This window comes from Cibotium barometz, chromosome 18, assembly GCF_041138505.1.
Source record: "Cibotium barometz isolate CiBa-2024 chromosome 18, ASM4113850v1, whole genome shotgun sequence".
NCBI lineage: Eukaryota > Viridiplantae > Streptophyta > Polypodiopsida > Cyatheales > Cibotiaceae > Cibotium > Cibotium barometz.
Genome location: NC_141063.1, coordinates 57,310,638 through 57,335,709, shown reverse-complemented (window position 1 = coordinate 57,335,709; position 25,072 = coordinate 57,310,638). Strand labels below are relative to the sequence as shown.

The 25,072-nt window shown below is 49.3% G+C and overlaps 1 protein-coding gene across 1 annotated transcript in view; it reads right to left on the bottom strand.

Moving 5' to 3' along the window:
* PDE318 (P-loop containing nucleoside triphosphate hydrolases superfamily protein) overlaps window positions 1-25,072 on the bottom strand; it is a 120,064-nt gene that overhangs the window by 63,370 nt on the left and 31,622 nt on the right. Inside the window, exons 7-8 of the mRNA XM_086812774.1 lie at window positions 9,791-9,829; window positions 9,604-9,675 (exon numbers count right to left, since the gene is read on the bottom strand). Coding sequence (XP_086668900.1) covers window positions 9,604-9,675; window positions 9,791-9,829 — 111 coding nt within the window. The remainder of the gene's footprint in view (window positions 1-9,603; window positions 9,676-9,790; window positions 9,830-25,072) is intronic.

Here is a 25,072-nt window from a genome sequence, read left to right as displayed (position 1 = left end):
ACTAGCTGAAGCTTGGGGAGCCTGGGAGCGTAGCTCCGTGAGTTGCCGTTGTCGATCAAGCACAGTGGCATAGAAAGTATCCACTCGTGGAGATGCAAGAGGTTGAGGAATAGGAGAAGGTTGTGTCGAAGGTAGAGGAGGTTGTACATAACCCGTATACTGAGAATACAGAGTAGAAAACTGTGAAAAAGCATGTAAAAAATTGGGATCCACATCTGTTTGTAAAGCGGGTATAGGTTGTCCCACAAACTGAAGGAACACCTATGGTATACTAGGTTGAATTGTATCACCATCCTGCGTAGGAGCAATCGATATTGTAGTTACCCCAAGTTGAGTTGTTGCAAGAGAGGCTGATAAAGGTCCAAACACCTCCACAGATGAAACCAAGGTACCCATGTATTCAGATGTATTCAGCCATGAATCTGTCCAGAAAGAGTACTTGTAAAGAAAGTAAAAGCTTGAGGTGGAGGTGTAAACTTGTCTAAACAGGCAAGAGCAGAGGTGATGCACAGAAAAGAGATCAAAAGCAAGCAGTTCAGGGTGTTAAAAGGCACAAATTCTGGTCTTCTTCATAATTTTGTGTGCGTAAGTGACCAAACACCCGAAAAAGCATACTTGATGCCAAATAAAGCATCTCAGATATGCGCCCACCAAAAAATCGACCTGTTTTTTTTGGCAAAAAGCACCACGTGTGCTTTTTTACACACACCACGCACCTACCAGCCATATAGAGTACTCGGGCCTTGCTGATATGCGCCCATATTCTGGCCATCCAGCCTGGTTATCGGGCGTCCCCCTTCACACCCGGGCATGCCCACTCATGGGTAGCACGGCCACACATGGGCAGTCACACAGGACAGCCTGAATCGGCCCACAGCAGTGCTTTTCCCCTCTCTCTGTGCTCTGGGCAGTGCCCATACAGCCTTCTCTACACGTCAAAACCTCCACGCATGATCATCTCTGTTCGCCCAGTACTGCTGGCAATATGCTGGCACGCCTCCCTCTCCGCTCATCTCTGTTCGCCCAGTACTGCTGGCAATATGCTGGCCCGCCTCCCTCTCCGCTCATCTCTGTTCGCCCAGTACTGCTAACAATATGCTCGCCCCCCTCCCTCTCCGCTAGGGAGGCCCCCAAGGCAGCAACATAACTCTCTCTCCTCAATCTCGAGGAATGGCCCCTTGTCTCCAAGAGAAACTCAAGGCCCTCGAGACGGCAATGATGGCACTAATCAAGGAGAATAAGAAGACATCCGATTCCAACCTCAATGAGGTGGAGAACAAACTACACCGGCACATCATGGCCCTCGAAGCACGGGTCACGGGCCTTGAACAAGAGAACACAGCACTCATTGAAAGTGGAACTGGTAGCCGTCAAGAACACCGAGAAGGAAGAAGGGGAGATCAATGAGAACACTCTCACGGCCACCAAAGAAGAGATCTCCAAGGAGATCACAAAGGACATGGAGGGAAAACTCAAAGCCAAGCACTCAGGATGGGTTGAGGTGGTGAAAAAGAACATCTGCAAAGAAGTGAGGGAGGAGACTCAAAGGGAAGAACATCAAATCATTCACACCACCATTGAGGAGGAGAAGATAAGGCATGCCCGCCGCCTCAACATTCGAGTCACAGGTATAGCCGAGACACCCAACTCCACTCCTGAGAAACATGGACAGCTTCTATGCATGAAGCTAGGCTACAGGGAAGAGGACCCTCTCCCCTTCACCAAAGCATGGAGAGCCGGGAAAGACTCAACACGCAAGCGAGCACTCATCCTACAGTTTGCAAGAGAGACGGAGAGGGTCACCTTCATGAGGAAGAGGGTCATACTACGAGGCTTAAAGGGAGCTCCTATTTTCTTGGATGATGATCTCACGAGGATGCAACTAGAGCATAGGAGAGCTTGCATGCCACGAGTCTTACACGCGAGCAAAGAAGGCAAGAAGGCCTTCTATCGAGATGGTCGGGTCATCATTGATGGCCGGCCCATGGATTAGCGGTTTGGGGCCTATGGGACACAGACCAGGCCACTGACAGAGATACGCATGGCAGTATGGAACTGTAATGGTTCACTATGGGTGCAGCCTGGACGACTGCAGCATGTTATGGTGGGGAGAGACATCATACTTCTGATAGAGACACATCAGAGCCCAGAGAGAGGGCTACCTCGAGTAGAGGAATTCCAGTGGGAGTCAGCATTCAGGAGGACCACACGCCAGGGTACCTCGAGAGGGTCGAAGGGAGTAGCAGTTCTATTCAGACGCGAGCTACAGGGGCGACAGAGAGTGGTAGCACAGGATCCAGAGGCTAGATACATGTGGATCAGCTTACAGCTCTCACAGGACAGGGTTATATACATAGCCCTATGTTACTTTCCTCCGTCAGGATCCTCCTATGTCATTACAGAGGACATGCCACAGGAGGAGGAGAAAGGAGCCTCGCCATACACTTGTCTGTCAGAGGAGATTATGCATTATTCAACACTAGGGAAAGTATTTCTTACGGGTGACTTCAATGCCCACACACAGAGCAGACAGTGTGAGGTGTATGACTATGATGACATGGAGATCCTCCACCCTGTGGATCCAGAGGAGATAGGGGCTAGTCGGGCATCAGAGGACACTGGACCAGACAGAGGACATTATGGGGACCACTTACTAGAGTTGGGAGCCACGCATCGTCTCGTTATTCATAACGAGATGCTACAGTGGCCGGGATCAGGAGGGCTGACATGCTTCCCACATGGGGTCATACACGGACCGAAGGCACGGTGGTGGACTACATTATGGGATCTTTGGAGGCATCACAACTTGCCACCTCATTCTCCATCCCACCTCGTCCTATTGGGGCAGATCATACATACTTGACATTTTCACTAGCCGGATCACTGGTATCACCAGCCCCCCACATACCGACACCACACACTACCATCTACTTCACACATGACATGGCAGACATATACACTGGCAGCGTAGAGAATGGGCTCCTACTCATGGATCACCTGGCACCTATGGATACCATTACAACCCAGCTGGCATCACTCCTACACACGGCTGCATTACAGAGCTTCCCACATCCTGTCCACTCAGGAGAGCCTGCGAGATCTGGGACTATGCCCCAGAACAGATGGTATGATGACGAGTGCAGAGCCCTATACTCACAGCTCCGCATACAGAGAGCCTTGGGAGCCATCACAGAGCAGGAGTCGAGGAGAGAGATGAGGAGACTTACTCGCCACAAAAGGCGGGCCTTCGCAGACATAGAGGAGCTAGAGATCTTTCATTTCTTCATGAGTAGAGATAGCCGTATCTCATGGCCGCACTTTAGAGAACCCCGGACAGCGACACCCATTGCAGACCCACAGACATGGCACACATATGCAGAGGGCCTATACCACGCCCCACAACAGCCACCTATACCTTAGCCACAGGAGCCTCGACCTACCACAACTAGCTTCTTTACCCACTCGATGGTAAAGGAAGCTATCCGCCACCTACAGCATGGACGGGCCGCCGACCATATGGGCGTACAGGGTGAGAATCTCATATATGCAGTAGATTCTTTGGCTCCTTTTCTTGCACACCTGTTTAACAGGGCACTAGCAGAGGGTTTGCCTGCGGAGTGGACAATGCACACCATTGTGCCGATCCACAAAACAGGGGATATGCTCGATCCGAGCAACTACAGGAAGGTTATGGTTGGCCACGTGTTGGCCAAACTCTATGGTGCAGTGTTGGAAGAAGAGCTTAGCTTATATGCTGAGCGAGGAAGGTCTACAACCTTGGGAAAACCAAGGTTATGGTCTTTCATACATCGAGACAGGGCAGGAGTGAGCTGACATTCACTCTCGCAGAACGCCAGGTGGAGGTGGTGACATCACACGTGTACCTAGGGGTTACCTTCTCTGCACAACAGCCACGCGCTTCACCATGGGTTCAGGAGCCAAAGCCAGATTGACACGGGGATATGGAGCATTGGCTATGCTAGAGAGACAGTGCCACCACGCGCATTTTCAGGAGCCCCGGACGAAAGGGTGGCTATTTGACACATTAGTCACACCGGCACTAATGTATGGAGCAGCGGTATGGGCGCCAGGCCTTGCTACCCATTGGTGGACACAGATAGAGAGACCACAGGCCCTCATGATGGCACGCATGATCCGCAGCAAACCATCAGTACCTCATGACATTATCCGTGCAGAGTTTGCTGCGCCTCCTATGATGGTAGAGGCCATATTCCAGACTATATGCCTTCTAGACAGATTCAGAGAGATGCCACAGGACAGATTGTCATACTGAGCTTTTGAGGCATCTAGACAGCTGGCTGAGGTAGGAGACAGAGGATCATGGTATGCAAAGGTCACACATTGGTTCTCACAGCATGGCCTAGACATGGATCATCTACCACCATTCCAGTATGACAGGGATGCACCACATATCCATCTCTCTCATTAGTGAGAGGAACAGAGTATTGAGACAGGACCTATGGCAACTCTATACACGAGAGACATGGATATCACCTACACAGCCTCTTCCACCGAAGATGCTATACTACAGAGATCACTTCATGAGTATCACTGATGATGGATTTATAGAGAGGCCTAGATACATGGAGGGCTTTAGAGTCTCATCACATCGATTGGAGATCAAGACTGGCAGAGCAGCACGGATCCCCCGAGAGGAGAGGGTATGCAGATTGTGCAGAGAGGAGGTGGAGAGTGAGGAGCATTATGTATGCAGATGCAGAGCATATACAACCATCAGAGAGAGATATCCCATTTTATTCAGAGAGCCACATTCCCTACGCCAGATCTTTGAGGCAGCAGACCAGCGCATACTGGGGAGATTCATTCTAGACATACAACGTCACAGAGAGACATCATTAAAGGCTCAGACAGCTCCAGAGGGGGGACGACAGACACAGATTACTACATTTTTTTCAGAGATCCACCCCACTCCGATCCCCTACACACACAGCAGGGAATTACTCTCCAGAGAGCAGAGACACTCAGAGCCCGCAGGAGACAGAGGACACCTGGCTTTCGGACACCATGCTTATACCAGAGAGAGATGACAAAGATCAGAGCTCAGTTTCACAGAGAGGGTGCGGAGCGACTGGCTCGCTTCAGAGCAGACCCAGGCATGTTCTTCAGGGAGCTGTGGACACCCCCTTCATTGATGTATACCATTCTATACCCCCAATATGGTACAGGATGGAGCTAGCTAGGTTGCATATCGTGATTGTATACTCCATGCATATAGCTTTGCATTCTCCTAGTAGTAGAGCTCCATCACCTCCCCCACTCATTGTACTTATTGCACACCCAGATTCAGCTTTTTTAGTTCAGTACTTTTTCATTTTGTTGGGATGACAGAGGATACCCCACACAGGTACACTGATTTGTCTCATAGGCCGAGTTCGGTCTTTTGGAAGAAGTTAATAAAATCTTTCTTTCTTTCTTTCTTTCTTTCTTTCTTTCTTTCCTCCTGTATCATGGCGACCAGCAGGACTGTTCACAGCAGCCCTAGATCAACCTCAAATCTACGCATACCCCTCGCAGACAGGGTGACCAGTCCGCACAGAAAACCCTGATAATTCAGCCATGGAGAAAAAAGCTGTCAGATGAAGCCTAGAGATGCAAAAGCATGGCTACAGACAGAAGGTTTTAGGGCAAAGAATTCCCCCGCATAAAACTCAAAAAAGCACCAAAAGCACGATGCTTTTCTCTCTGCTTTTTCACATGGATATGGAGTTCTTTGCAAAACTCCCACATATCCAACCACACTGATCTTCTCCCTTCAGCCCAGTTACTCCCCGCCCTCCGTCCAAGCATCCCATACCACCCAGACCTTGGAAAGCGAAAAAGCAACCCGATGACTTAAGCTCCAGAAGATCCAAGGCACGGATTTTCTCCTCTCCTCCTTTCGGAGATTTCCACGCTTAATCGAAGTAGGTCTAGCTCTGATACCAATGTAAAATCCCAACCAGATAAACCCTACGATTAAGCATAAACATGGAAACAAAAGGACATAGCATCAAGCTCACCGCCCAACCATAGAGCCATTCAAGCTCACCCCCGAGCAAGGGGGAAAGTAGCATCCGAGACATGGCTCCACGTGCAAGGTCCCTAGCATCCCACACCACCGGTACACACCCATCGGATGTAAGCACGGAGTAGTCTCAAGGCCTCGAGTCCAGGTCTAAGGAGCTCTCTCTCCAAACTGACCCATAAAGTGACTTCTTATATAGGCCTCCTATAAACCAAGAGCCAAATATAGCACATGTCTCATAAAAACTACTAATTCCCCCACTTAAGATGCCTAACCTTGGGCTATGGTTAACCCAACCCGAGGATCTTAACCCTAGTTAGCCTTGGGACGTAACAGTCGGGGTGCCATCAATCTCTAGCATCTGAATCTTGTGGCCTGGCCGCACTGTATATGCAGAAAATGGGGGATCTTGAAACCGGCCTTCAGAAATCTGACGGGCGTTGAAACAAACACTTGCACACAAAACACTTCATCACCCATGGAGACCTGGAAAAGGAAAAAACAGGGGGAGCTAGTTGCTCGTGCAAATAGTACAAGGACACCGATTGGCCCCAAAACGCAGTGGCGCCCCTTGCGGTATTTCTTTATTTGATCAAAATTTGAGTATAAAGTACAACTCGTAGAATCCTCTACCAATAGGATCCCTCGAAGCTTTCACCCAGGACTTTCAATTAAGAACTCTCGTTATTACAACAAAGCATTCCATAGAGAAGGCACACCTGTACAACACCTCCCTGCTTGAAAAGGTCTTCTCCACAACTACCATGGATCTCTCAAACCCTTTCCCAAACACCAATAGGGCTGTACTAAACCATATGTCCTTCCCTATAGTCACAGCTCGCATGTAACCTCGAGAAAACTACAACCTGTTCACATGAATCCAGAGACATGCTTTCCACATGAAACCAAAGACCTGTATCCGATAAACCATAGACCTATATCCCATAAACCATAGGCCTGTTTCCTCAATACTAAAGTTCTGTTTCCTCTCGAAAAACCAGTGTCCTGTTTCCATGATAGATATACCATCCAAGCACGGTTGCCAAAACCTAAGGAGAGAAAGATAGAGGACATGTCTCAGAAAGAGAGCACTTCAAACCAGCCAGGTACACAGGAACTGAAGACAAAGAGAAGAAGTGCCGCGCTCACTAGCATGAATAGGACCACAGCCCGTCTCTTCCATGAGCCCATCCACGTGTCCTCGAAGGCTCAGCCTCATGCCCATGTTCTTAGCCAAATAGCTCAGCTGACACATGATGAAAACTTTCTGCAAAATACAATGCTTTCTTCCTGTTTCCAAACTGTTCCATAAGCCAAGCAGCTCTCAGCCATCAACAAGAAGTTCACATGTCCTCTTTCTTGCTCAGCGGTTGCACCAAGAGCCATGCCTCAACCTCTCACACACAAGAGTCCCTATAGTTTCCACTATCTCTTGATCAGGCTGACATTCATACCGACGATGGAGAAGTTAGCACATAGAGCGAACTTGAGCACTGAACGTAACCGAGCCAGCGAAAAGCAAAAGTCATAAGTGTCGTCATGCCAAAGTGAAACCCTGTCAATGTGGTGGCGAAACTCAAGCCATGGACAGCCATGAGCTGCTTGTTGACCATGATGATGCCCACGGAAGTGCTTACGTTAAACATCCATGTCGCCACATCCAGAGCGGCCTTTCGATCAGCTTTGCTGTTGCCCGGGGCCATCGCCACACACACGTAGAGAGACACAGATTTGGAAAAGCGCGGCCTCACGCGCGAGCCACATCTCGCCTCCTCAATCACAGCCTTCGTGCCGTCCAACTTGCCTCCTATCCTGTAGCCCAACAGTCGCCAGACAGAGAGAGAGAGAGAGAGAGAAAAGCACCTGTTGCTGCCAATCCAGCCCGCATACATCCAAGCAAGAGAGAGAGAGAGAGAGAGAGAGAGAGAGAGAGAGAGAGAGAGAGAGAGAGAGAGATTTTATTAACGTCTTCCAAAAGACCGAACTCGGCCTATGAGACAAATCAGAGTACCTGTATGGGGTATCCTCTGTCATCCCAACAAAATGAAAAAGTACTGAACAAAAAAGCTGAATCTGGGTGTGCAGGGGATGGAGCTCTACTACTAGGAGAATGCAAAGCTATATGCATGGAGTATACAATCATGATATGCAACCTAGCTAGCTCCATCCTGTACCATACTGGGGGTATAAAATGGTATACATCAGTGAAGGGGGTGTCCACAGCTCCCTGAAGAACATGCCTGGGTGTGCTCTGAAGCGAGCCAGTCGCTCCGCACCCTCTCTGTGAAACTGAGCTCTGATCTCTGTCATCTCTCTCTGGTATAGGCGTGGTGTCTGAAAGCCAGGTGTCCTCTGTCTCCTGCGGGCTCTAAGTGTCTCTGCTCTCTGGAGAGTAATTCCCTGCCGTGTAGGGGCTGGGAGGGGGATGGATCTCTGAAAAAATGTAGTAATCTGTGTCTGTCGCCCCCCCCTCTGGAGCTGTCTGAGCCTGTAATAATGTCTCTCTGTGGCGTTGTATGTCTAGAATGAATCTCCCCAGTATGCGCTGGTCTGCTGCCTCAAAGATCTGGCGTAGGGAATGTAGCTCTCTGAATAAAATCGGATATCTCTCTGTGATGGCTGTATACGCTCTGCATCTGAGAGAGAGAGAGAGAGAGAGAGAGAGAGAGAGAGAGAGAGAGTCAGCCTGTGATCGCCATGGTGATGCGCCACACCACACGACACCATGTCATTCGGAATCCTGCCACCCTTCGCCTTTTATAAAGATGCAATTTAATTCGCTTTCCAGAAAGCAAGATTTACAGCAAAAACGCATGCTTCCAAATAATATTATTTTAAGCCTTCAAAGGTTATTAAACCTTATAAACTTTAAAATCCCTTTTGTCCCCTTTCACACTTGGGCTGGCCACCATCTATGGGTTTCCTTTTTATATCCAAACCGATGCCTGTTCACACTGTCCATCCCGTGCCCGTGCCCGTGCCCACCTGCTTGTTGTCCAAAGGGAAAAACACAAGGTCGTAACAGATCTAGAGTCTCTCTTCCTGATCAGTGGGATCGTGCCAAGTCCACTCTCCCGGGTCCCACTGGAGACACGTGAGGGGTCGGCTCTCCCATATCCACAGCCACCTTGGCCTGTGGCGGGGCTAATTGCCACTCATGTAACTTTAATCCAATCACCCTCACCCACACTGTAAGGTGCATCAACTAAAATCCTCCAAGGGGAGCTGGGATCTCTCTAATCTGCCATGGGGACCAATAGAGAAAGTGAGCAAACCACTACCCTCATCCGCTCCATGGACTGCCACACCCCCAGAAACTATGTGATTTGGGATTGCGTTCTAGTTCTTCAAGGTAATCCCTTATTTTTTTGACTTTATGGTTTTACCTTTTTCAGGGGAAACTTACCTATCATGTCAAAACCATATGATTAACAGTAGTTTATTGATAAAAGCACAAAAAAAAGACAAAAACATTTAAACCGATTCCTGCCCATCCTGGTACTACATGCATCTCTTTCTTTCCGAATATCATGATGATGGAAAGAGAGGGGACTCACCTTGGCAACAGTAACAAGCTCATCAACAACACCTCCATTTTTGTGAAAATGTTCTTCTAACTTTGAAAAGCCCTAAATAATCAAGCAAGTCAGCTTCATTAGTAGAGATGCCATACAATGGCAACATGCTTAGCACTTCACAACAAAAGGCTATAAATTGCATGGAAAAAAAAGGCTTTAAAAAAACCTCTTTCAACACCTCCTCGGCGGCACGCTTTGAGGTTGACTGCCACCATAAGTGAAAAAACGCATTAGACTTGATGCATACATTATTGATAGAAGTCCATCTTGATAAAACAACACTGGTGATCACCCTTGTAATTGCATGCAAATTATTTCTTGTTTCATGGTAAGATAATGGAGATAGTGCAGGCATACATGATACTCCTTAGACCAAGCAAGACTAGCTAGAAGGTCTTCAATTGCTCATTCACACGCCTTGCTTGATCACAGGCATTGCCACTAGGGCTCGTACCATTCAAAACCCAAACAAGACAGTAAACCTACATCTAAACTCATACTATTCTATGGGAGTACAACAGATATGCTTTGGGGGATCCTCACACTTTACGAGTCTGTCACTGGCCGAGTACAAGCCCCCCAGGGGTTGACTCACAGGTCATACACAGCACTATCGAGGTGAAACAGGGCTGCCCCCTTGTCTCCTACTGTATTCGGGCTATACATTGATGAGATATTTGACTACATAGACAGGGAGGACCAGGAGCGTGATTGGCAAGAGTCTTGATACCTATGCAGACGACATTGTCCTTATCACTGACTCACCAGACAGGCTACAAAGGCATTTGGATGCATTACGGGCCTTCTGCGAGGACTGGGACCTCACTGTGAACCTTGGGCAGACCAAGGTTGTGATCTTTAATACCTCCCCGCAGTGGATAGGCAGACCGCACAGTAGTTTACATATAGTGGGGAGCCCGTGGAGCATGTGACCTCTTATGTATATCTTGGGATCACTTTTGCTGGACCGCAGTTCTCTATGCGGAAGGCAGCCGAAACCAGATTGATGTGTGGCTATGCAGCCCTGGGCTCACTCGAGAGGCAATGCTTACGAACAATTTCATGAGCGGAGGACGAAGCTCTAGCTATTTGACACACTAGTCACACCTGCACTATTGTATGGAGATCCCATCTAGGGTCCCAGTTGTACCACAGGAGGAGATAGAAGGAAGGAGATAGAGGAAGGAGCCAGCGGAGACAGATACGGAAGAGGTATACGATGGGTGGAAGCCAATGGAGAGGCCCCTAGTGATGATGATCTCGCACATGATTAGGAGTAAGCCTTCAATGCCACATGAGATTGTGCGAGCAGAGATGCTTGACGCTCTTTGTATTGGGATCAGCTTTGGCATTTCAGTTCTTGTTCCTTTCTTCTACTTTTAGTAACCATTATGACGTATTCCAAGGTTATGATGTAACCTTTTGGTCTAATAGGTCATTTTGGCCTTTTGTAGATGTTACCAGGTCAGTATCTTTCCACCATAGTTTATGGGAGCTCCCTCGACACAGATATGCTAGGCTCGCTTTGGAGTCATCACGACAGCTTGCAAAAAGGGGAGATGAGACATGCTGGTATGCACAGATGACTACATGGTTCGGTCTACATGGGATCTTGATGGATAGATTGCCACCTTTTCAGTACTTTTTAGATACCCCTTCTCTACCTTTGCACCACTGCGAGGTAAACAAAATCATCGGGCAGGATATTATCAGATTAGACAATGAGAGGACATGGGTTATCACCAATGGGCCCTCTAGGGACGAAGATGAGTTTTTACAGAGATCACCTGCTACGCCTCACAGAGGATGGTTTCATCACTCATCCGAGATACATGGACATACATTTGTCACATGGCATCAGATGCATTATTGGTCAGATCCGCACTTCCTCTCATCAGCTGAGGATTGAGACAGGTAGATATGGACCACAAATAGTACCGGCAGAGCAGTGTATATGTCAGCTACAGCCAGAGACGGAGGAGCACTACATCCGCCGATGCCCCGTGTACTATGAGATTAGAAGGAGGTTCCATTGCCTTTTCAGAGAGGGGTTTGGCCCCCTTGCCAGAGTGATGGACTACAATGACCAAAGATGCCTAGAACTTTTTCTAGTAGAGATACGTCGGCATAGATAGACTCATACGTGGAGGAGTAGCACACACAGGTCTTGTGCAGAGATAGCTTACTAATTTCTTTGGGAGCACCACTTCAGCACAGCAAAGGTAGGGTCAAGACACAGCCGCATCCACATCCACAGGGGTCACTCTTAAGCGTGCCTCTCAGCTATGTCGGGACAGACGCCCTAGACCTCGGGGTATAGCACATCCATATGGCATGGAAAGATTAGAGAGATCATCGCAAATCACCTGCAGATACCCTTCGGGCAGTTCACCCCGAAGGAGCTTGTCTTCATACTTCAGCGACCTATGAGGGATTTCATCCACTGAGGGCCCGTCTATACCCTCACACATTCATGAGCCTCATGCGCCCAGAGATGTCTCTGTGTGGACACTTTCGTCCCCTCTTAGTAGCTTCCCAGATTTCCCATCTTTCCCATTTTCCCATGTTACTCTTGATCTTTAGATCTTTAGATCTTTTCTCACTTTTTTCTGTTACACATCACTGACATTTGTACTTCATCTGACCAAATTATTGTAGCTTTTGGTCTCATAGCCTTTTGAAGACGTTAATACAGATTTCATCTCATTTCATTTTCTCTCTCTCTTCGCCTGTAACTTTTGGTCTCATAGCCTTTTGAAGACATTAATACAGATTTCATCTCATTTCATTTTCTCTCTTTGCCCCCCTTCCTGCAGTCATTCTCTCGCCACCCGCCCTTGCTCAGGCCCCCCAGGCAGCAACATAATCCTATCTACACGCTCCCTCTTGTCGCATGTACTTGCCTCCCCACTTGCAGCTGGCCACCTATGGGGGCCACCAACTGAGGACCAAAGTCAGTACTAGAAGGGGGACCCCTTCAGTCCAACATGGACAGCTCGTCGGGGCAACAAGGACTAGAGGTGAGAAGGAGAGGAAATACAGCTCGATTTGGGCGAGCACACAGAAGATCAGCAACCCCCATATCAAAACATGCCTGACCACCATGAGAGAAGTATGAAAAATGCAGGAGCAGACATTGAGCACCTACAAAAGAAGCTCGGGGAGAACAAGGATAGTGATGACCTCAGGCGTGAGTTGCGTGCCTCCATGCAAGAGGAGATGGATAGGTGGAAGGCAGACATGCAGGTATACATGGCAACTCAGCTAAGCAAGATGCAGGAGGAAATGGTCCAAATGTTGGACGCAAAAACCAGCCACCACACCTCACTAATCACGCCTCAATACCTTCGGGTGAATACAAAGATGTCACCAAGCGACTCCTAGATGACGACTGAGCCTGTCTGTAACAAGGGAGCGGAGGTGCTACCCCCCTCTTGAGCATCAGGCAAGGCTCCAAACCTATGCTCTACTGAACCTGAATGAGTCGTCACAAGAGTCGGCTCCAACTCAAAGGCATCAATATAAAGCTTCAATACTTCAGGTGAATCTGCTAAGTCACCCTCCTCCATCCACTTCACATCCATCGGTGAACAATTCTTGAAATTCACAAGATAGCAACGGGAAACTTTACCTCGTACCTTTCTTTCCTTATGTGCCAGTATCTGCTCGGGAATAAGAACCTAATCAAGTTCCTCCACTTCTGTCTGAGCCTCATCTGATACATCCTCAGGCACCCAATGTTGGTCATGACCACTCCCGGCTAGTTCAGGTGTGAACACAGCTTACTCACGGGCACTTTTTCCCTGTGACTCGACACTTTTTTTCCCCGTGTGAACACACTTATGTGTGTTGGGCACCTTGCCCTAGGCTACTTTATGTACTCACATTGTACTTTCATATTATTATATAGTACATCTTTTCCAGCACTCTCACGTTTCTCTGTGCTTGAGGTTGTGTGTATGTGTATGTGTGTGCAGGCTAGCTTCCCTCCTACCCAACATTGGTATCAGAGCTTGGCTAGGGTTAGCATTAGGGTTTGCCCCCTACTGCCCGTCAGAGCTTGAGCCTATTGCACACATCTGGAATTAGGGTTTTGCTGCATTAGGGTTAGGGTTAGGGTTTTGCCTTCAGCCACCCTGCCACCGCTCTCAGCCGCCTCTGCACGCCCCCGCTACTCTGTCCGTATGTCGTACTGTACGGCTCTTCCGCCGCCCTTGTGCACTGCCGCCGCCGCAACCGCCGCCCCTGTGCACCGTCGCACCCAGCCACCCCAGATCTGCTTCGCGCCGCCTGCGCCGCTCCAGATCTGGCGCCGCCCGTCCACTGCGCCTCAGATCTAGGCGCCCAGCGCCAGCTACGACAGTAACCGTCTGCGCCCGTACCTGCCTCGACACCATCGCCGCCCTCAGCTGCCTGTGCGCCGCCGCCTGCGTCTACTACCCTGAGCACCGCCACTTGTGCCGTCGCCCACCGCCGTACGACCGTACTGCGCCTGTACCGGACAATTGTACCTACAACTGTGCCTACTCTCCACTGCCCAAATCAACTTCAAATTCCAGATCTGCAAGGTTTGACCTGAAATTGAACACATTGCCTGTTCAAATTTGGGGCTTTTTACAATTGAGCCTGCAATTGCAAAACTGGCACACATTAGCATTGATTTCAGCAGATTTGGTGCATAATTGCACTAGAAATTTGGGGATTTTGGAGAAATTGACTCGATTTTGCAAAAATTGGCACTATTTGCAGGCAATTTTGGGTATTGCAAGCACATTTGGTTGGCATTGGAGCATTTCCCCCAAATTTTTTGGGAGTTACAGCATTATTGCAGCATTACTACTTGTTTGAACACACTTGTGACCACCATGTCTGGAAACACTGGTGATTTATTTGGTATGCTTTCCGTTGAGGATAAGTTGGATGGCACCAACTATCCTATGTGGGCATACATGATGAAACATGTACTTGTAGCAAAGAATTTGTGGGTTTATGTATCACGGGCTAATGTCAGGCCCATTGCTCCTGCACGAGCAGCAAGTACTTCAAGAACCATTGATGCAGGTGATGATGTATCTTCAGGTGGTGCTACATCTTCTGCACCTTTGCCACACCCACTCCAGAACAGCTCAGATGGGATGCCAAGGATGCTCAGGCACATGCTTTGATTGCCCTTTCATGCAGAAGGCAGGTTATACCGCACATTTGTTCATGCACTTCTTCTAAGGGTGCAGGGGATGTACTTGCTTCTTTGTATCAGGTTCGCAATGAGGCCCATGTTGGCTATCTTCGCAAGAAGATTGAGTTTGAGCATATGGATGAGGGTGGCCAAACTCTATGGATCAGTGCTAGAGGCGGAGCTTAGTTCATTTGCAGAGAGCCAAGGATGCAAAGCCTCAGGACATAATGGCTTTCGGAGGAGCTACTCTACCCTTCACCACATCTTCACCCTCCGTGCCATCATCGAGGAGAGCACGGCATCAGAGGATTTACTGTTGCTTTGTGGATTTTTGCAAAGCTTTTGATACTGTACCCCGAGCACGCCTCCTACACCGTCTACAGCAGATAGGAGTCCCATCTAACATGGTTTGGAGCATCATCACCCCCTATAAGTCCGTCAGCGGACGAGTCAGAGCCCCAGGAGGTACATCACAGGAGATTTCCAGCACTATTGGGGTGAAACATGGCTGCCCTCTATCACCGACTCTTTTCGGCCTCTACATTGATGAGATCTCGAGCTTCATTGATGGACTAGGCGGGGCTGGTCCCACACTGGCAGGCATATTGATCCATACTACTTTATGCAAATGACATTGTCCTACTCTTAGACTCAGCCAAGGGGCTTCGGAGACACTTGGCTGCCTTACAAGACTTTTGTACTCAGCGGGATCTCTCTGTTAACCTTGGTAAAACCAAGGTAATGATCTTCAATACCTCTTGCCCCTTCACATCCAGATTGAGCTTCACATATAAAGGGGATCCTGTGGAGATTGTCTCATCCTATGTCTTCCTTGGTGTCACTTTCAGTGGCCCACACTTCTCCATGCTTCCCACAGCACATGCCAGAGTGACACGGGGTTATGCAGCCTTGAGCTTGAGCGGCAGTGCTTCCAGGCACATTTCCAAGAGCCCAGGACCAAGGGCTGGCTTTTTGACACCCTCGTCACACCAACCTTGATGTATGAAGCAGCCTTCTGGGGAACCGATTTATCCGATGAGGATTGGCAGCAAGTTGAGAGGCCCCAAGTCATGATGTTCTCCCGTATGATCCACAACAAACCATCAATCCCACACCAGATTATCCAGGCAGAGTTTGCTTAAGCCCCGATGGTAGAGGATGCACTCTTCCAGAGAGTCACATACCTCCATCACATCAGTCACATGGATCCCCACAGGTACCCAAGGCTTGCCCTGGAGTCCTCAAGAAAGCTAGCACTTGAGGGCCACTCTGGAGTATAGTATGCACTAGTTTCCACTTGGTTCTCAGTACATGGGCTCGGCATGGACCAACTACCCCCCTTCAGTATAGTTTGGACTACCCTTTTCTCCGGCTCTCTCACGAGGATACCAACCGGGTTATCTGGTTAGATCTTCTCAGCCTCTACACCCATTGCACATGGAACACACCTTCGGAGCTCCCCACGAAGATGCACTTCTACGGATATCACTTCCTCACACTCGCTGAGGATGGATTCATCCAGCAGCCACGCTACTTGAGTGTTCACATGTCCCATGCCATGCAGATTGCGATTGGCAGATACGGGTTTCATCCCACCGCCTCAAAGTAAAACAGGTAGAGCTGAGCGCATCTTCAGAGCCGGGAAGCTCATACGGACACCCCCACAGAGGTTGAGACGGAGGAGCATTACATATGCCGCTGCCCAGTATCCTATGAGATCTGCGGGAGGTTTCATTGTCTATTTCGTGAGGGATTTGGTCCACTCTCCAGGATCATTGACTTCCGCGACCAGCGTTGCCTAGGCCTCTTCCTACTTGAGCTCCACAGACACAGGGACACCTTGTTGAGAGAGCTTCGGCCCCAGCCACCCCGCCCCCTCCCTCGCCATCCAACCATCACCAGTTTCTTCCGGACCCAAGAGGTGGAGGACACCAATATAGTGAATCTTGTGGACCCTCCCACGAGCTGCTCTGACCTACCTCACCCAAGAGGAGTTACCTCAGACCGAGCCTCCGCACTCCAGCCACGATCACCTCATCAGCTCCAGATCCAGGACATGCTCCACCACTGTCGAGCTACCTTTCCATGTGACATAGCTGAGGGAGACCTCTCGGCCATACTCATTAGCCGCATGCTTGATATTTTGGAGAGTGGTATACCATCTACTCGGAGCTGATGTTGCTCTCATGTTTTGTAAGTTCTTAGTATTTCCATGATGAGTTTCAATGGACAGTTTTGTATCACCCCAGTGAGATAGCTATGTTTATGTTTTCTTTCTATTTTATTTTCCATTCCATGATGAGATATGCCATGGACATTATTGTATCACTTTGGTGTCATAGGCCTATTGGGTCTTTAGTAGACGCTTAATATATCTTTCTTTCCTTCTCTCTCTCTTTCAGCTTGTCTATGTTGGATCAACCTATGGGAGACATTATGGGATGAGTCTACTCAACTGCTTCCCATAGCCTATCATTTTTCCAGTTCCACACTTTTATCAGATATGCCTTTTCTGGCAGTTGTATCAGGCCACTAGTTCCTCTTTGGCCACAGGTTATAGCTAGTTGTTTTTCAGTTTATGCTTTTTATTTTCTACTCAAGACATTTAGTTTCCTTGAGTTTTGGATGTATTGGTACTTCTGTCTCATAGGCCACTTTGGCCTCTTGTAGACGTTAATATATCTCTTTCTTTTCTTTCTCTCTCTCTCTCCCCCCCCCACGCTTGATATCCTTGATGGCCCCCTCCTCCTACCCGGGAGTTAGCTCCATAGGATGGTCCCATTTTGTATCATATGGCTCGGATTTGCGGAACTACACATAGGTCATGCAAGCATGAAAACAGCATGCAATTTCATTCGCAGGCAAGCACATAAAGATGCTATGCAATGCAGCATTGGCATGAGCAATTTCCGTTCATGAAACCATATAAGACCAGGCGTTTCCAGGCAAGTATATGTGATACCAGACCACATTCAAGCTCATAGCTCTAGTCTTTTGTACTTTTGGTCTCATAGACCCACTGGGTCTTTTGAAGATGTTTAATATAACTTTCTTCTTTCTCTCTCTCCCCTCTATAATCCTTGTGCATCACTGCCATGGGTTGAAGTTCCATCTCCTCTCTCCTTCAAGCTTCATCCCTCTCTACATACCCACCATGGTGCTCTATAAGCCTCCATAGCCTGGGGACCCCTTATTCCAATACTGTCACCTGCTAAGCACCGAACTCGCCTGAGTCCTAATACTACCCATACATCTCATGAAGATTGTTCCCCTCGAGGTCTAGCAAGGTGGAGAACACATGGGATATGATTGATGTAGCTCCCTTCCGACTCAATGCATCCACCACTAGATTGGCCTTGCCAGGAAGATACTTGATCATACCATCAAACTGTTCAAAGATCTAACACCAGCCACCCTAACAATCACTCCTCTCTTAGCACTAGGCATGGTCTATAACCATCTAAGTGCTTGATGAACTATGCGAACGGTGTGTTCGTGCCCATATAGAAAATATTTCCAATGTTTCATGGCTTGGATCACAGCAGGAGTTCTCTATCATATACCAAGTAATAGCGTTCTACGAGGTCCAGCTTATGACTCATGTAAGTGACAGGATATCCATCTTGTTGCAGCACCTCCCAATGGCATGGTTGCTAATAACATAACCAAGGTAATGGTTCTCTGTCAAATAAAATTATAACTTCTTCTCATTGATGAACAACTCATTCCGTGCAAGAAGTTAAAAGACGTACTAGATGTGTAAATCATGCTGCTCCAAAGAGCAGGAGAAAACAAGGATATAATCTAAAAAGACGAATACACGCTTGCCAATCAAGTCCACAAAGATACGCATCATCATATGATTGAAAGAGGCCGGAGCATTCGTCAAACCAAATGGCATAACGAGAAACTCATAATGGGCCTTCTCGGTCCGGACTCTGTAATGTTGTCTCATGGATGTCCTTAGCGCGTATCCGAATCTGATGGTACCCACTCTTAAGTTCTAACTTAGAAAAAAAATTGGCACCATTCTGTTAGAAGTCATCTCCTGTCTATATTCATACACCAGGGCCTCTGTTGTGGGTGTGCCCGCCCTGTATAAGGTGTTTTATCATTTTTCCACACTCCCCGTATTTTTCCCTATTTTTTCCCATTTTTCCTAGTGGTGGGGAGGGTTGCCAGAGGATGCCAGGAGCACTCCAGTGCTGGCCGACTGCATGTTTATCAGTCGTGGGCTACTGGGCTGCTGGCCTACTGGAGTTTCTCAGTCGTGGGCACCTGTCTGCTGGCCGACTGCATTTATGCAGTCGTGGGACCATTTTCAGCAGTCATGGGCATCTTTTATGCTGGCCGACTGCTCTCCCAAGGATGTATATATAGGCCCCTTGCCCCCACCACTTCCTCATTCAGTTTTTCCGGGATCTTGTGTATAGAGAAGAGTTTATACACCTATCTCTCTGTGTTTCTTGTGCTGTTTATTTTCTGCAGTCCACTTGCTCTTGTCTACCCAAGTTTGGTTATCATTTCCGCTGCATATTCTGACATGGTATCAGAGCCCTAGGCTCTAGACAGATCTTGGGCGTAAGAGGGGGAGCGTTAGGCTGCTGATTGGTGGACTGTTTTGGGCCAAACGGGAAGAGAAGGTGCAAGAGGAAGGCGGGCCAAGGTGCTGGACAGCCACTTGCAGGTTTACAGATTTTTTTTCCCCACCCACCCACCCTTTCAGGTTACTCTCCGCGATGGCAGATTTACTAGAGATGGCTGAGAAGCACGTGAAGATTCCTACTCTTCCCACGTTCCCAGTGGATCGTCAGTTGGACGGGTCCAATTACAGCATCTGGAAGGTCATGATGGAGTCGGTGCTGGAGTCATATGACCTTGCTGATTTTATCATCATCGGGGTTCCCCGGCCGGAAGCTGAGGAAGGGGAGTTACTGTCGACGAGGAAGGACCGAGAGGCACAGGTACGCATGCGGGACCGTGTCAACGCCAGGGTCCGGTCGTTTATTTTCCTCAATTGCACACCACAAGTGATCAATCATGTGAAGCACATGACGCTGACGAGAGGCATATGGGAGCACTTGGCTTCTTTGTATAACAAGGTATCCCCCATGAAACGGATCTCCTTGGAAGTGCAGATGCGGGTTATGAACCCTGCAAAGTCTTCGACGATGCGGGAACACATTAACAAGCTGCAGGCGCTTCAGCAGGAAGTCCTACAAGCTGGGAAAGAGATATCATCTGAAGATATGGCCATCACTTTGCTTTCCCACTTGCCTGGTCAGTATTCTGCTTTCTATTCCTCGTTGATCACGAGTGGCAGGCTCAGTACCATTACCTGGGAGGAGCTTGTGCCAATGGTCTTGGACCAGGAGGAACGTTTCACGAACCCTCCTCACGGCGGAGGTTCGGAGGCCTTAACTGGCCAACGGTCGAAAGGCCGGAATAACAACAAGGGCAAAGGGAAGGCTTCACCAGAGAAGTCTTCTAAGAAGAAGCCTGATCCAGAACGAGAGAAGCTGAAGGCCGAAAGATCTTGTAATGATTGTGGCGAGAAAGGCCACTACTGGAGGAAGTGCCCTAAGCGGACAGGGAAGAGTGTTGATTCCTCAGCCTCAGCTGCAAAGACTCCGGCATTTGTGCACTTAGAGATGGTGGACTCCGATGCTTCATCATCTTCGAGCGAGGAGGCAGTTGGCTTTACCGCGAAGGATACCCGGGAATGGATTCTCGACAGTGGTGCTTCCAAGCACATGACTCCATCCCGTGACTTCTTTCTGGATCTGAAACGGCAGTCAGGTCGTATCTTTATTGGCGATAACTCCACTATTCCGATACATAGTGAGGGCCGGATGGAGATTATTCCCGACGGCAAGGGGGGCAAGCATGCTTCCCGTGTTCTTTATGTCCGTGCTCTGGGTTTTCATCTTCTGTCAGTGCATGAGGTATGCAAGACTGGCTTTCAGGTGGAATTTGAGGAGCATTCAATTGCTCTAAGGGACCGTGAGACTGGCAAAGTTGTCTGGGAAGGCGGTGTGGAGAATGGCATCTACAAGCTCTCTGCACTCTCCACATTGACAGGTTCTCAGGTCGGAGATTTGTGGCACTTTCGTTTTGGCCACTTAAATGTGGATGCTTTGAGGCGCGCCTTCCGGGACCAGATGGTGGTTGGCTTGCCAGATGTTGGTAGTAGGGAAGGACGTTGCAGTTCTTGCATACGTGGTAAGCAGCACAGGGAATCCTTTCCGAAGCAGGCTTCCAAGCGGGCTTCGAAACCATTGGAGTTGATTCACACTGACTTGTGTGGACCTCAGCAGATACCATCTTTGGGAGGATCCATAGTCACAGGGGACGGCGGGGACGGTGCCTAGGAACGCGGGGACGCCGACACGGGACGGCGCAGGGACGGGGACGGACGGGGACGGACGGACGTCCCCTGACTGGCATTTCAAACCAGGGACGGCGCAGGGGACGGCGCAGGGACGGGGGACGGCTGTCGGGGACGGCCTATGCGGCGACGGCAGATAGCCGTTGCGCCTGCGTCGCCTGCGCCCGTTTCTGGCCGTTGCGCCTGCCTGCCGCGTGCCTGCCACTATAGCCGTTTATGGCTGTTGGGCTTGGGCTCTACTAGCCGTTTATGGCTGTTGGGCCTTGGCCCTCTCTCTCTCTTGCCTATCTATATAAGAGCCCACCTCTACAAGGCTACAAGCTGCCACACACAAGTTCATTGCTCATTGCTCATTGCTCATTGCTCAAGCTTCTTGAATCTTCTCTCGAGTCTCTTCCAACTTCCAAGTTCCAAGCTCTAGGGCCTAGGCTCTCACCTCTCCCTCAAGCCTCTTGAGTCTTGACTCTTCCAACTTCCAAGCCTCTAGGCTCTCTCTCTCTCTCTCTCTCTCTCTCTCTCTCTCATTCCTCAAGGCTCTCATTCCTCTAGCCTCTCTCTCTATCTCTATCTCTCCTCTCTCTCTCACTCCTCAAGGCTCAAGAGTCAAGCGGCAAGCCATCTTCAACCATGGCATCCTCCTCACGTGCCGGGGCTTCTCGTAGAAGGACAACGGGATGGACATGGTGGGAGGAGGTAAACTACACCACATCCGTTCATGGAGGCGGTTCTCGGCCATGGGTATGCAAGCTTTGCCCGTACCGGCGAACGGGTGGCGCCGACAAAGTGCGAGCCCACCTCTTGCATGAGAGTGGGCATGAGGTGAGGTTTTGCACGAATGTCACGCCCGAGAAGAGACGGGAACTTCTTGACAAGCTTAGCGTCTACGGCGGTCGAAGCGACAAGAAGGACACCACGAGTGGCCGTGGATCCCGCGACGATGGGGAGAGGAACTCAAGCCTCTACCATGGAGTCATGTGGTGGATCGGGATCATGCACACCATCACCTTCGCCATCAAGTCAGAATGTTACTCCATCCACGACACCGGCACCCTCCATCTCCACGGCCTCTCAATCATTACGTGGCCCACGGCGACAATCTACACTTGGGGAGAATTGGAACCCCAAGTTGAAGGAGGAGGTGGATATGGCGGTGGCCCGCTTCTTCTTCCACGACCACATTGCCTTTCAAGCGGCTAGGTAAGTGCAATCGATCATTGCCAATTCATCATTCATGTTTTCATCATCCTAGTCTCCTTCTCATTAGTAAATTACTTTCTTGAATAGGTCGGAATACTTCAAGGTAATGGTTAAGAAGATTGGGGAGTATGGCTCAACCTATACGCCCCCCTCATCCGAGAGCTTGCGCACTACATTGCTCGAGAAGGAGAAGCGCATTGTAGAGCAAGCGGCCGACAACACAAAGCGGCAATGGGAGAGAAACGGAGTCTCCCTCATTGTGGATGGATGGAGTGACACCCGCAAGAGGAGTATTCACGGCATGGTTGCATATTCCCGTGGAGAGATGTACTTCATCTCATCTCATGATGCATCCGGCACTGGGAAGAGCGCGGATGTGCTTGCGGCGGAGTGGGCTACCACCATGGAGATCGTTGGCCCCGAGCATGTAGTGGGCTTTGTTGCGGATGGGGAGCCTTCCAATAGGGCGGCGGGAGCTATTCTCCAAGGTATGTATGGACATGTCACGGTGTCCTTTTGTATGGCTCGTTGCCTAAACAACCTCCTCAAGGACATCGGGGCATTACCATGGATCAGCCCGCTCATTGAGGAGGCCAACACCATGGTCTCCTTTGTCCTCAACCACCAAAGACTTCGGCATGAGTTCAACAAGAGGTCCTGTCTCTCTCTTCTCAAATATTCCGACACCCGGTTCGCCTACAACTTTCTCATGTTGGGCCGGTTGAAGGATTGTAGTGGTGCTTTGAGGGGGCTTTTCCTTAGCGACGAGTTTGTCGCCATGCAAGAGTCCCATACAAACACTGGCCAAGAGTGTAGGCTACGGGCGGATGACGCCTCTTGGTGGGAGCGTGTGAAGACCACAGATGCTATGGTGAGGCCCATAGTCCACCTGTTAAGGATTGTAGACGCTATGCAGCCATGCATAGGCAAGGTCTACGAGGCCATGGATCGCATGATAGAGAAGTTGAAAGACTTCGTGCCTGACGAAGACAGATACGAGGAGATCCATGCCTTGTGTCTAGGAAGGTGGAATTCCTACTACTCTCCATTGCATGCAGCAGCTTATGTGGTGGACCCAGAATTCCAAGGCAACAAGCAGGAGAGCGACCGGGAGGTGAGCGCTGGATGGAGGATCATCTTGGATCGTCTTGTGCCTGATGCATCGGTTAGGCGCAAGATCAGGGACCAGCTTTCGATGTACAGGTCGTTTCATGGCTCCTATGGCTGTCATGATGCACAGGTTGACCGCTCCAAAGTTGGTGCTGCTCTATGGTGGGAGGACTTTGGTTCAGATGGACCGGAGCTGCAGCAGCTTGCCATCCGCATACTTAGCCAGGCCGTCAGCTCCTCTTGCTTGGAGCAACTTTGGAGTACCTACAGCCACATTGCCTCTAGCGGTAGACACAAAATTAAAAGCTAAAGAAATGGAATGGTTAAGTGAGTATGATGATTTATTCCCAGCAGAGCCGAGTGGGAGATGAGTCAACAAGAAGAGTAACGGGAGGATGAGGTGCAGGAGCAGCATGCCAGTGAGGATGAGACTGAGAATGAGCTTGATGCTTCTTTGGCAGCCGCACAAGCTACCCATGACCATGAGGCGAGCACTTCACGTGGATGATCATTCATGGATCATGATTCATGGGCCTTACTACTTAGCTCTAGCCTCTAGCCTCTAGTCTTCAGTACTTTTTTGTCATTGACTCATTTGAGTCCGTCCTTGCATTTTGCCTCCTTAAGGCTCCTGAGTCCTGACTCTTGAGTCATGACTCATTTTGTATCTACTTAAATATTAATATGACTCAAAATCTTAGCATTTTAGTGTAAATTTGTGCTCATTTTGATGTGCTTCCAAAGTAGAATAAGTGCAGAGTAGAAAATTTTTAAAAAAAGTATTTTTTGAGTGCCGTTCCCTCCCCCGTCCCCGTTCCCTACTTATGGCCGTCCCCCGTCCCGTCCCCGTCCTCGTCCCCGTCCCCCGTCACCGTCCCCCGTCCCTTGTGACTATGGGAGGATCTCTCTACTTTATGCTGCTTGTTGATGATTGTACCAGATTCACGTGGGTCTACTTTCTTTCCCAGAAGGACCAGGCTTTTGCTCGGTTCAAGGATTGGCACGTGATGGTGGAGACAGAGTCTGGATTTCAGGTCAAGACTCTCAGGGCTGACAAAGGAGGTGAATTCTCCTCGACTGTATTTTTCAGATTTTGTGCAGATCATGGCATCAAAAGGGAATTGGCCAATACCGGATCGCCTTTGGAGAATGGAGTTGTTGAACGTAAGAACAGGACTGTGGTGGAGATGGCGAGGACCATGCTGGAGCATCGTGATCTTCCTCGTCCACTTTGGGGTGAGGCTGTGGCAACGGCTGTCCATACCATCAACCGCTCTCCGACGTCTTCAATACCCCATATGACTCCATTTGAGGCATATTTTGGCAGGAAACCCGATGTCTCGCACTTCCGTGTCTTTGGGAGTGACGCGTATGTACATATTCCGAAGAAGCAAAGGGGAAAGCTTGACTCCAAGTCCCGCAAGCTGGTATTTGTGGGGTATAACTCTCTTTCCAAGGGATACAGGTTGTATGATCCAGATAGGAATGAGATTGTTGTCAGCCGGGATGTGGTCTTTGACGAGCATGTTCCAGCATCCACTGTCGAGGAGCCGCCACTTCTTGGAGATCCAGAGGAG